This window comes from Culex quinquefasciatus, chromosome 1 (assembly GCF_015732765.1).
Source record: "Culex quinquefasciatus strain JHB chromosome 1, VPISU_Cqui_1.0_pri_paternal, whole genome shotgun sequence".
NCBI classification, from domain to species: Eukaryota; Metazoa; Arthropoda; class Insecta; order Diptera; family Culicidae; genus Culex; species Culex quinquefasciatus.
The window spans coordinates 35,103,211-35,116,701 of NC_051861.1; the positions used below are offsets into that span (position 1 = coordinate 35,103,211).

Genomic DNA, 13,491 nt, shown 5'->3' on the forward strand with positions numbered 1-13,491 from the left:
AGGTGAAACTCGATTTAATAGGTCCTCTCCGTAGCATTTCCGCTCGGTAGGCATCGGCTAAACAAAAATCTAAGGGAACGTTCGGATAAGTCACCTTTAGCCGGTTTGTTTTATTACCTTTTATTATTCTATTTGCAAAAGCGAATTTTATTAGAATAGTATTACATAAATTGATCATGTATCATGAATTCATTCCAATGTTGTATATATGTATAAAGCGATTGCATGCTTTCACTTATGGATTTTTTTTCTTCAATTCTTTTAAACGCTAAATAAAATATTGTATGTATAATGAATTACGTTCTATCAACTATGTACAAAAAAAAAGTTGCTGCTCGTGTGGCTGGCTCAAAATGAGTGCTGGAATTTTGGGGTTTTTGACGCTGGTTTACCACCACTACAATTCTAATATTTTTTTGTTTGTTTTTTATCATTGATCCGCGATTGTAAGAACTAAACAAGTATAAGCCACCTCTCTTTTCTATCCGTCAGTGATTTCCCACTTATTGTTGCTTTCAGTAACTATTCTCTTCACATGCCTTGAATTTCAGCGCTTTTCTTTAGTTAGTTAGAATTAGTAGTTGTGTAGTAGTAGTAGTTTATAGTTTCGCTTCTATGTATTTTGTTTATGTGTATGTATTTTTTTTTATCGACGTCACGAGTGTGTGTGTGCGAATGGAAAATTTCGTTTATTCCAATTCTAGTTTTTTTTATATGAATATAATAATGTGTGTGTTTGTTTGCTAATTTAACTTCGTACATTACAGTGTCTTTTTTTATGCAAGTAAAAAAATAAATCTCTCATAAATGCAACAAATACTCATTTCCGGACGCGCGAGAGGAACGAAACGTACCCAAATTACTTTAGTTTTTGGAACTTGATTTAAATTCGCGATCAATACTGAAATTGTTTGCTGTGGAATGGATTTTGTTTCGATAAGTTTTTTTTTATAAAGGGATTTCGCTTTAAATTGGTTTAGACTGTTTGAATCGGAATTGTTTTAATTAGTTTAATTGCAAGGTAACTCAAATAAATAGTATTCGTAAAATAATTCAAATAATAAAAAAAACAAGAAATATTCAAGAAAATGTTTAAAAATGATGTCAACAACAATGAACTAAGTAGGTACAGTTGATGAAATAACATTCCACATTCCAAGTTTTAAGTGCAAACTTCTAATCATTTACTAGAGATATGTGTAGGGAACGACCTAAAAAGTAAGTCCAGGAAAAGAAAATTACAATGTTGTTTCCAAAAAATATGATAAAACTGTAATCGTTTAAAAATTTAATTATGTTTAATTTCACATTTGTTTGCAGCAATCTGTGGGCCCAAAAACAGCGTACAAAACTTTCATTCTGCTTCAACTAGTCAGATTCTAAGTATTTCTTCAGCTTATGCTGAAAATAGGGACAATGCCCAAAATAGATTTTCAGATTTTTTCCAGATTTTTTTTTAATTTTGAAACATAGTTTAACCCACAAAAAATGATTTTAACTACCAAATTTGGTTTACAAATTTAAAATGTGTATGTAATATCCTGACAACACTGCGCTAGCTAACCAGTTAGCACCTTAATTAAGGAGGTATTAGACTATGACAAACAAACAAACGAACTCGCACTTTTTAGTGTTTGTATGTATGCAGACTGACATTTCAGCAACAAAAGGCAAACTGTCAAAAAGTGCGAGTATGTTTGTTGTTTATTTGTCATAGTCTAATATGTCCTTTACACCACATTGGCCGTGCGCGCCGTGCCGTGATTCTTTTGTTTATAAACTGTTCACAATTATATTTTTTTATTGGTAGCATGTCACCGCTATTTCAGCTACTGAACTCTGAAATCTCAGGGCCATTCGACATTCTGCTTTCTTCCGTTCACACACAAACGAATGAGTGCACCGCATAGTTATTCGCGCAGTGACTAAACTCTCGCCAGAAAAAAAATCTAATCAAAATTCCGATCACCTTCCCCATGACTGCATTCAATTGATTGCTGTCAGTCAGCACGCAGCACCGCACGAGCGAGCAAGAGCGAAAAAAAGAGAGAGAAGAGAGCATGCGGATTTTTGTCGGGTGGCTGCAGGAGCTTTTCATTCGTTCGTAATCAACTTCGTGTGCGTTCACTGACGGTTGCTTCGTAATGACGATGTGTCAGTATTTCAATATCGCTGTTGTCGATGAAAGCACACTCAAAGGTCGTTTCTTTTGAGCCTTGCTGTAAGTTACCGATTTAGGTTAAAAAAATCGGTAGAAAGTTCACTTTTCATAAATAACGGTTTTTTTTAAATATGTTGGATAAAATAAAAAAACTTAAATTTCTGCAAATAGAAAATCCAATTAAATTGGAATTTTGCGGAAATCCTAAGATTTTTTTTTTATTTCTGTGCAAAACATCAAATTATACGAAATTAATATGAAAAAGAAAAATCTTTTTATATGGTAAAAATTTAAACTCAAATATTACCGATCAATCAGTCGCAGAACCTTTTTAAAGCAGTTTCTTAACTCTTTTCACAGCCGAATCAATAAGAGGGGGTGGTTATCAATTTAGGCTTAAGTTGTGTGTCTTTTGTGTAGATGTGTTGCATGAATGTTTTTTTTCTTCGCAAGAATATTTGTGCAGTATTACGTTGTGTTTTTGCTGAATTTTGTTTTGTTTTCAAAGAAAGGACGACTTTATTTTGCTGTTTGATAGTTTACTAGTTTCTGACTTTTCACAATGCTTTAAACTATCATCGATTTCGCGTTATTTTGTTTGCTTTATACACATGCTTGCGGCGTAATTTTGAACGTTTTCCCGCGTTACCTTTTTACAGCAGCGACTAAAATACTCTACAACGAAGTACTTTCTTTTTTGTTTCGTCGCTCGGCTTTACTTAATAATACTACTTGCGGTTTCGCCTCTCTAGAATTGGAATTCGGTAAGTTTTGTTTGCGTCTACGGAAATGCAAAAGTTTGTGAACGGCGACGAGTTCGGGGAATGTTTACGCGTTCAACGCGCGTCGTCTACGGCTTGAAAGAAGAAATACAAAACGCTCTTATCATACCTGCGTGACGCACTGGGCGTACTTTTCCAGCTCCTTCTGCAGCGTCCGCACCTTGTCCGACTCGTCGCGGAGCGCCGCTTTAGCTCCTCGATGAGGCCATTCTGGGCGTTGAGCGCCCGCTCCATACAGTTCACTTTCGCCTCCAGGTCCTGCACGCGGGTGCACACGTTGTCGGACGTGACCGCGCCTCCGATCGCGGTGGTCGTCGTCGAACCGCTGCTGGTCGTTCCGTTGGCTTCCGATGTGCCGGCGATGTGGATTGTCTTGGTGTTGCGCGTGATGGGCGTTGGCGATATGCTGCGGTTCCGCAGGTTGACACTGATGGGGCGGGCGTTGGCCACGGGAGGGGCGGTCGCGGGGGCAGGACTTTCGTTGGTGGTGGCATTGGCGGCGTCCGACGAGATGGCAATCTTGGTTGAAAGGGCAGACATCGACTTGGTCATGCTGTCGTTGCTGACGGCGGCTAGGGAATGTTGCTGATGGCTGCTGCTCGTGCTGCTGGTTGTGCTAGTTTCCTTCCTACTGGACGCAATCAAGTCGAAGGAACTGTTGATGTGGTGATTGTTGGTAGTGCTGGACGTGACGTCGGCTGTGGCAGCTCGTTCCGAGAGGCGGGTTCGTCCGGACGCGGACACCGACGAGGGCCGTCGTCGTCGACGAGGACGAAACCGACCCCGAGTGGAACGACTTGGAAATGGTCTCGAACTTGCTTTCTTCGTGGTTGTGATTCGTGCTGGTGCTTGACGACACCGAACTGTGCTCCGGCGACTTGGACTCGTTGACGTTCGGCGAGGTGGTAGTCTTCTTGGCCTGGCTGGCCTTCAGCTCGTCCATCCAGGGCACCTTGTGCTTCTCCCACTCACGGGCCTTTGGCTTGGCGATGAACTCGTCCTCGTTGTTGTTATTGGCGGCGTTCCCGCTGTGATGACTAACGTTCAGCAGGTCTGGCTTGGGCGACTCCGGCTCCGAGTTCTGCGACAGCTGGTGGAACAACCCCGAATTTCCATTGCTCATGCCGTTACTTCCCGCCGGCGATGCCGACTCAATGATCAAACTTCCCGCCGAAGTCGGCGGTCTTCTCTTCGGTGCCTTGGCCCGATTTGCGCGCATGTCCTTCAACACCGAACCCCGCTCGACGTGACCAAACTCGGACTCCTCCGTCCTGCCCGAAAGCCTCTCGACGTTCTTCTCGTTGTTGTCCGCAACCTCCGACTTGACCTTGCTACCACCAACACCATCCATGCTGTCCTGACTAACCGGTCCCGCCGACGTCTTGCTCTCCCCCTTGACCTTCTGCTTCAGCCCAGAGAACAAATTCCCCGTCACGCTCGTAATCGACGGACTCTTCTTGATCGGCACCTGCGGCTTTGCCCAGCACCGGCGGCGGCGTTGACTTCTTCTCGTCCAAACTCTCCAAACTCTTCCGAATCTCCGACGTCTTGCTGTCCAAACTCTTCCGCGGGGGCTTCTCGGTAACTGCCGCCGCAGGCGACGACTCCGTCGAAACGACACTCCGACTCTCCAGCGACTTCCGATGGGCGGCCACGTTGCCAAACGTGGGCGATCCCGTCGCCGGCCCTGTTTCGTTCAGCGAATCCTTCGACCCAAAGCTCTCCTTCCGGCTGTTGCTGCTAGGCTTCCCCCAACCAGAATCTTGCTCGCCGGCGGCGGACGGTCCGGCTTCGGGTGGAACGATGGCTCCTTCACGGGAGACACTAGAGAAAAGAAAGAAACGAGATTGTTATCAGCGAGCAAACGAAATCGATTTCAAAACCGTGCAACCACTCAGAGATAACAACTGAAACGGTCAACACGCGCGATAAGATAACACTAACCTTCCGGCGGGAGCAGCACGACAAAGTTGTCCGGAAACACCCCAACCTTTCCCCGCAGCTCGCCCTTCCACCAGCCCTTATCCGGCAGGTCCTTGCTCAAAATGGTAATAATGTCCCCTTCCCCCAGCTTCAACTCGTCGTCATTCGCTGGCGCGTACGCAAACAACACCCGGCACAGTTCCCGCACCGGCTTCGGTGGCAACGAGGGCGCATCATGAGGAGGTGCGTCCAAATCTTCCCGCGAGCTGCTCAGGCTGGTTCGGCTCTTGTTGAGACTGTTGGTTTTCGTTAGGCTGCCAGTGGTGGCGCCATCGACGATGACGCCGGGGTGTGGTTTGCCAACGGCCGCGCCGCCGGTGCTGCTCCGTCGGTTGGCGGAGGTGGGTGAAACGGACTCGATCGGTTCGACAAAGTTGGACGGGAAGACGCCCACTTTGCCGTTCAGTTTGCCGCGCCACCAGCCTTCCTCGACCTAGAAAATGGGATGTAAATATATGGTGAATTTAATGGATTCGTTGCGTTAAACGTGACATGGGACTATTATGCGTACAACGGTTAAAAAGTGGGTTAAAAAGATGTTGGCTTTAGTACGAATACAGTTCAGACTCGAATATCCGAATTTCGAATATTCGAAAAAAAAAATCGAACCATTCTTTTTTTGTTTTCTCATAAATACAAGAAGAATCACATAAATGTCTCATATGCAAAAAACAGCAAGCTGAGAAAAACGCAAGGCAAGTTTGTCCAACACATAAACTGCCGTTCTACGCATAATTGTCCCATGACATTTTTGGACGATTTTGACTTTATGACATTTTTATGTTTAGTTTTACGTGTACTTTAAGAAAAACACATAAAATCTGGTACTTTGTTCAGAAACTCATTCAAAACAACACCATGTCTGTTTGTCCCATCGTTAAACTTCTACGCATAATTGTCCCACCAAGTATTTTCTATCACAAAATCATTAGTTTTACGAAGTATTGTGTCTTGTTTACCTGTTGTTTATCAAGAGGATATCTAATAAGAGCGATAAACTACTAACTGGGGCGATTAGGGACACATAGGGCGAATAGGTCTCAGTTCTCATTTTCATTTTTTGCTTTTTGGGTGTTTTTGAATACCCCTGACTCAAGGCGGTTCTAAAAACACCCAAAAAGCAAAAATTCAAAATTTGGTTTATAGGTTCCTTTTCAAAAAAAACTCCAGAGTTGCACTTTTTTGAACATGGGACAGTTATGCGTAGAACGGCAGTAAAGCTACGTGTTGGTTTTTCGCGATTTTATTTGGTTTTTTTTCTGAAAGAGCACACGGTTGAACCAAATGCATATGGGACATTAATGCGAACAGGGGCAGTAATAGAAACCTTACAAAAAACCTTAAATGTCTTTTCACAATATTTTATCAACACTATTTTAAACCATTTATAAAGTGGGGACACGAGATACTGATAACCCAGCGTTATTCGTCATTATGTCAAACAATGTCAAAAAATTGATCACCTCCAAGATCATACACATAAGGTGCCATTGTGACCATAAAATTTATTTAAAAAATGCAAACAATGCAAAACAACTGAGCTGGTGTACAATGCATTTTCGAACGTTTTTTTTTCATCCAAATGTTATTCCATGGCCCGTAATTTAACTTTTAGTAAATACATATTTTTTCAAGAAAATCATGTCATTCATGAAGGTCAATCGCGCGAGCGTAAAGCGCTGGCGTTTAAACTTAGACTTGACGACTTGTCGATCTTTCGATTTTCAGAAAAATGTTGTGAAAAGAGGAGTTATTGGTCCACGGTAGCTCGAGTACGAGAACGGATCTCTTGAAAGTTTTGAGTAGATCATGTTTTGAAAAGGGAAATCCTATACTATTCTTTTTTTTTGTTTTATTTGAGAGATGCCTTTTAATTATCAAAAACTTATGTAGAAAAAATAAGCCAGTTAGTTTTTAATCAATTTCTTTTGAAGGCTTAATTCGAGTTCAATTAGTTGGGTGGTGACGCGCGGTCAATTATGTGGCATTGTGTGTGGAAAGAAAAGAATTTCGTGTTTCATCCTGGTTGGCTTGCCCACAAGCAGAAGAAAATCAGTTCAATTTGTTGGGTGGTGACGCGCGGTCAATTATGTGGCATTGTGTGTGAAAAGAAAAGAATTTTATTTCGTGTTTCATCCTGATTGGCTTGCTCAAGTCCTTCCTACATCATCGTTGATCGGGAGGCACGACGTCGTGTGAATTGTTGCATTAAAATAAGTTTAAGTATTACTGTAAATGACTGTAAAAAAGTCCTTCCTTTATCATCAATGTCGTCTGGGTAATCGTGATGAAAAATTACTTTTATTCAGTATTTAAATACCTGTGCGCGAGTGTTTTGGTGTGCTAATTAGAAAGACCTTCCCATAGCATCGTTGCTCGGAAGGCTCGCCGACGGGTTTGTTATGAAAGTCCTCTCCATAGCATCGTAGCTCGGGAGGCATCGAAAAGCCAATACCTTATCCTACTAACCCAAAAAAATAATCACGTGATGCTTGAAGGAGATGCTGTGGATTCAACGGTCTCAAGCGGTATCAACAAGTATATAGCGAAAAACTATGTGCTTGATGAGTCTGCAACTTCAACTATCGGACTAACATTCCTCCCTTTTGTTGAACTGCAGGCTTCTTGGGAGGGCGCCGGTATTGACTAATAAAGTCGGGGTCTTCAGGGGTTAAACAGTGAACGGATGGTTGGCTCCCACTGATCATTTTTGATTCATTGTTTAACTACAGCTGATCTGTCAATAACGGAGTAGCAGCTCATTGGCAGTCAACCATGCTCATGCTGCTCATGCTCATGCTCAATTTCTTTTGAAGGCTTAATTCATTATTCTCTATTTTTACACAAATACAGTTTTGACGTGATTTTTACAGCAAAGGTGTAATTGTACAGATGTACAACAAGGAAATTTTTAATCGTGATTATTCAAAAACATCTTATTGAGTCCATTGAATTTTGAACCGAAAAGGACCCTACATAAATTTTAATTAAATGCATCAGTTTCCAAAAATGGATTACCTATTGTTTAGTTGCAATAATTTTTCAAAAAGTTCCAAACTTCTTATTAATTTGATTTAAAAACTCTGAAGTTAGTATATGTAGCACCAAAGTTTCAAATCCCAGTATCTCGGTAAAGCTAAGTACGCAGCTTGGAAGGGAACTCGGTCAAGAAAAGTTGCGCATTCTTTTCGTGACGTTTTGCCTTCCTCACCTTACTGAGGGAAGGCTATAAAATCACTCGAAAAATGAACTTTTTATTTAGACCTCCTAGACCTACCTTTATTTGTACATTCGACTCAGAATCACCAACTGAGCAAATGTCTGTGTGGGTTTGGCTGTATGTAGACATGTGTACCGAATCAATGTCACTGGAATATCTCGTCACTGGCTGAGCCGATTTTGTCCGTATTGGTCTCATTCGATTCGTCTTTGTGTACCATAAGCTCCCATTGAAATTTATAAGATTTAGTAAAGCACATCAAAAGTTATGCTTAAAAAACTGCTGCATATAAATTTCACAGTTTGCAAAAAAGGGTGGTTTTTGCATGAAAACCTGCCATATTATATATTTTTAGAAAGGTTCTGAAATGACTTTTCTTGTGGATTAAAAATTTTCAAGATCTGACTTACCTATCTAAAATCACAAGCAGTTTAAAAAAAGGTCTGAATTTACATAACCTCAAATGGTCGGGTCTGATCGCCATGAAAAAGCCGTGAAGAGAGATGCCATTTTCCTCAAAGGCGGTGTCTGTATAATCTTGACAAAAAGTCTGTAGGTAGTATGTTTTTTTACTCATCACTTATTTTTATTAGGACCTCTTGGGTGCTGCGATCACGTTGGGGCGTAATATTGAATGTTTGGCCCTTTTAAAATGTTAGCCTTGATTAAAAAAAAATTAAAATATTTTTTCTAAAAGATTGGAAAATTTCACGAATGTTTCATGTTTTAACATTGTTAGTCGGACCATTAGTTGCTGAGATATCGACGTAAGAAAATGGTGGGTTGTTTGGGTGAGACTTGGAAAACATTAATTTTCATGTTTTTAAACATTTGCATGGCAATATCTCAGCAACTAAGGGTCGTATCAACAAAGTTCAAAAAAGCAAAATATAGAGAATTTTCTCAGCTTTTCAACAATATTTTTTTCAAAAATGGGCAAACATGTGCACTATTTAAAAAAAAATGAACTTTAACCTGAAAACGGTGCACTTTATCAAAATTTCACTGAAGTACTTTTTGTTTGCAAATATGATTTTACATCGAAAAATGAAGTTGAAAATATTTTGCTTTTTTGAAGTTGAAAATTTTTTGACCCAATAAACCTTTAAAAAAAATCTCCAGATTTTTTCGTGAGCCATGACTGTTTCTTGAGTCTTTGCACAGTGGTCCAGATCGCAAAATTAAGTGGAAAATTGATTTTCTGAAAAAAAAAAATGAAGTTTTGGAACTGTGGTGTCTTCAGAAGAGTTGTTGCAGATAAAAAGGGGCAACTTTTGGTTCGGTTCAAAGTTAGGGTGGTTCACGATTATGGTGAATTTGAAAATTTAACTTTTCAGGAATATTTTTTTGAGATTTAAAAAAATAAAAAAATATAAAAATTTAAATAACAAGCCACAGTCTTCACATTTAAATGAAAAAAGTGTTTAAAAATGCATTTTACACTAGTTCAGTTGTTTTGCAATCATTAGTTTTCAAAAAATCTAAGATCTGACAAAAACAAAAATTGTATCGAAAAAAAAAAGATTTTGCATCGAAAATTTTCAAAAAATCTTGAGATTTTTCAATAAACCCAAACATGCTAAAAATGATTTTAAACGCAGAAGAATGTATTTTTATTTGATTTCAGCTGGTTGCACTTGAATTTTCATTGAAATTTTGAAGTTTATTGTAAAAATATTTTTTTTGCTCCCTGATTTTTCGTGACGATTTTGAAGGGGGGGTGACAAAAACTTTAAAAAATATTTGTACCAGCCTTACGAGACTGAAAAATCAAATCTGTCATATAGAAATGTTCAAAAACCACGACAAGAGCTATTTTTTCAACATTTTTATTTTTAAAACCACTGAATCTTAGCAAGGATTGCACATAGGACAATGGTCAATATGGAGACTTTCGTGTAAAATTGTCTGAAATCGATTCTCACTCTCATTAAAAAAATTGACGTTTAGACAACTTTTCAAAAAAAAAAAGGTTTTAGTGAATGATTCGATTTTTTTTTAGGAGAGACATACCATCCTGCATTTTTTGTGAGTCTTTTTGCAACATCTTAGGCTCTTCCTTAAAAATTTTGAACGAAAAAAATCGTGACATCACCTTAAAATTTAACTTTTAAACATCACAATCAAAAAATGCCATAGAAGTGATGTGTATTTTTGTTTCAGTGTATTTTTTCAGAAAGCTCGTCCAATTTCCTACAAGTTTGTGCTCGACCACTTTTTGATGCGATTTTTAAATTACAAAATAGAAAAATATTTAAATAACTTACGCCCTTCTCAAATGTTACTTTCGAGTACAATTGGCTCCATTTTTGATTTTTTGGCTCCATATACACAAAAATGGCTTATATAGGCCTAGGATAACATGACAACAAAGTTTCATAAAAATCGGAGCGATTCTTGATTCTTGATTTGAGCTGGAATTGCTCAATATTTTTTTCCAGTGGGCAAAAAACGGAAATGAATGCTTCTTTATGAACCCAAAAAATCATAACACTTACCTCTTCGAAAATCTCGATTACATCACCGACCGCCAGCGACAGCTCGTCCGGTTTGTTCTCCCGGTAGCTGTAAATGACTTTACATCGTCGGTTCTGGGTGGCAGTTTTGTCCCTACGAGAAGTAGCAAAAAAAAAAAAAACAACGAAAAAGTAAAAGTTTGAATAAATAACGATCCCTCCGAGGTCCCTGGCACCACTCTCTCACTCACCTCAGCACGACCGGGTTCTTGTCGTCGGGCTCGAGCACGCGGACAAAGTTGTCCGGAAACATACCGGTCCGGCCGGTTGCCGTCAGTGTGCCCTCCCACCAGCCGCCCGGCTGGATCTTGATGTTGGTTATGATGGCACCTTTCTTCAGCGTCAGCTCGTCTGCTTCCTTCGCGGCGTAGTCGTACTCGACGATGGCGCTCACTGGAAAGAGAGAGAAAGAAAGAGAAAGAAAGTTGAAGTCAGAACATTTATGTAGAACAGAAAGTTTGAGTGTTTTTTGTTGCTTTCATTCTAGAGCAAATGGCAGAGCGGCGGCAGTTAAGACAATCAAACCTGACGAGAATGCTGACTGAAATGCAGTGAATGAGGCTTTGCCGCAACGAAACCGGCTTGAGTATAGTGGCCCCTCGGGGAATGACGAAGACTTGCCTTGCCTTGGTCTGTGGCAACGTGAGTGAACCCCAAGCCGATCCCAAAAAATGCAACCGGGTTGAAGGTGGTGAGTTGGGTTGGGTTGGGATGGATTAGGAGAAGGCATGTATTGCATATATGCTGCTTTTTGCACTACCCCTTTTTGATACCACCACTGTGGAGGAGGAGGATGAAGTTGAGCAAAGGGCAGCTCCGCGTCCACCACATTGTTAGAATCGATATCTGGTGACGAAAACCAGTGCCCACCTCTATCATTGTAGTCCAGACAATGGGGCAAACGGTGTCGACTTGATTGTTGATCGATTCAACAATGTATAACATTTCAAACCTCAGTTAATTTATAGTAAGGGAAAATCTCTACGAAATTTAAATTTCTCGGCATAATACCCCATTCGTAAGGGCTCCTTACAGCCGGTTTTAAAATGTAAACAAAGTTTTATCTCATAAAACTTTGACAGATAAAGCTTAAAAACGGATATAACCGGCTATAGGCCTATAAGACCAATAAGGAGCCTGTGCGAATGGGGTATAACTGTAATGTATACAGCATTTGCTTTAAAGTTTTGAAAAGCTGAAATATTTTTTGTTTTACCTCGCCCTTACGACCTCGACTAGAATTTTTTCAGAAAATTTTCTGAACCTTTCGAAAAATAAATCTTTTAGAAATGGCCGCACATAGGCACTATTTTTAAAAATTAAAAAAATGCATTTTTTTAGTTAAAATTAAACTTTAAGTGGTAATATCTTGAAAAGGTGCAGTTTATCATTTTCTTTGTGAATTACGTTTCGATTGCAAGTCAGTTGAAACATTAAATACTTTCTCTTTTCTTTTTTTACAAAAAAAAAAAGTGTTTGCCTTTCTTACTAAAAAATGGTATAGGTTTTGACTTTATGGCTGGACGTGTGTGGTAATTTTTTTGCAAAATTTTATGTCACGAAGTCCTCGGCAGACTTTTTAACAAATTACACAGTTTTCAAATGAAAATATGGTAAATTATTTTCATTTTCATATCTTTTATTTATCTCCAAAATTGCATTTTTCGAGCTCTACAACCTCCCAAATTTTCATCAAGATTAATAAGAGCCGTTTGATTAACCTACCATAAGAAAAAAAAATCCCTAAAAAAGGTAAAAGCCCACCTGGTGACCTTCGCCAACATTTTTCGTTTCTAATTTCATTTGAAATTTCTTTCTACATTCATAGCACAGACCATGAGTGAGCATCTGAAACAAATTCCAGCATGAATTTTCATCGGAAAAATCGCCAAAAAATCACACTGCATCGATTTTCGACGCTTCGTCGCCAAGTCGACAAGTTGTCAAGTTGAGCTTTGAATACTGGCGCGAGAATGCTGGCGCATATATTTTGTGGCTCGACTTATACTCGTTTTGTAGTAGCTTGTCTACTGATGTTTCCCACAACATGTAAGATATCGTAGCTTTTCAGTTTCTTTTGCCCTGTCCATTTTTTGCATAACTGTCCAATGTTTATGCAAAAACTTTTATGACATAGGACATTCATCCGGCTACAATCAATTTGTTTCCCGTGTGCTCCTAAAATCGCCTAAAAGTATACTTCATTTTTTCGTGATTTCGTAAGTGTATTTTACAGGTTTTGTTGGATTCCATTAGGAGCTTTCTAAGCTTTTCATCGTTTATATCGTTTTCAATGTATCCAATGCTAGCGACGCCAATGGCTTTCTACCTATGGTACTCGCGATTTAGTGTGCAGTGGTGCGGTTGTAAAAATAGCTATCTCTGACTCTGTCACTTTCGTAGAAGCTGAATGGCAAGCTTCCCTACGCTGTGCGGCACACGCGGTTCACTTGTACCTCGGTTTTTCTTTGCGCCTGCTTTGTTCGGTACGATGGTGCGATGAACCAACATACCAACACACAAAAGGGCTCGTACCGAAGCTAGAAAAACCAAAACCGCGGTGTGCGTTGTCACTGGCGCATGGGAAGCTTGCTATGCCCGCGTTTGTCATAAACGCTTTTTTGATTAAGAATATGTACGACTCAAAATATTCTTTTGGTGAAAATTGCGATTTTTATTTCTTTTGGTAAACATATCATTTAAAATACTTTGCTTTCATCAGACTTTCTTTTGTGCTGACGTTATAAATAAACAAAGTCGATGTTTTGAATTGAAAGAAGTTCTACCATTGTTATATTCTTTAGTAAGAAAGGCTCTATCTCACCCCAG

The 13,491-nt window shown here is 39.7% G+C and overlaps 1 protein-coding gene across 1 annotated transcript in view; it reads right to left on the reverse strand.

The window, feature by feature from the left end:
* Nucleotides 1-126: 126 nt before the first annotated feature.
* The window catches only part of LOC6039168 (SH3 domain-containing kinase-binding protein 1), a 48,780-nt gene continuing 35,415 nt past the window's right edge, over nucleotides 127-13,491 (reverse strand). The window contains 8 exon segments of the mRNA XM_038251469.1: nucleotides 127-3,126; nucleotides 3,129-3,690; nucleotides 3,692-4,421; nucleotides 4,423-4,694; nucleotides 4,697-4,767; nucleotides 4,888-5,359; nucleotides 10,645-10,756; nucleotides 10,854-11,055. Coding sequence (XP_038107397.1) covers nucleotides 3,047-3,126; nucleotides 3,129-3,690; nucleotides 3,692-4,421; nucleotides 4,423-4,694; nucleotides 4,697-4,767; nucleotides 4,888-5,359; nucleotides 10,645-10,756; nucleotides 10,854-11,055 — 2,501 coding nt within the window. The 3' untranslated portion in view covers nucleotides 127-3,046.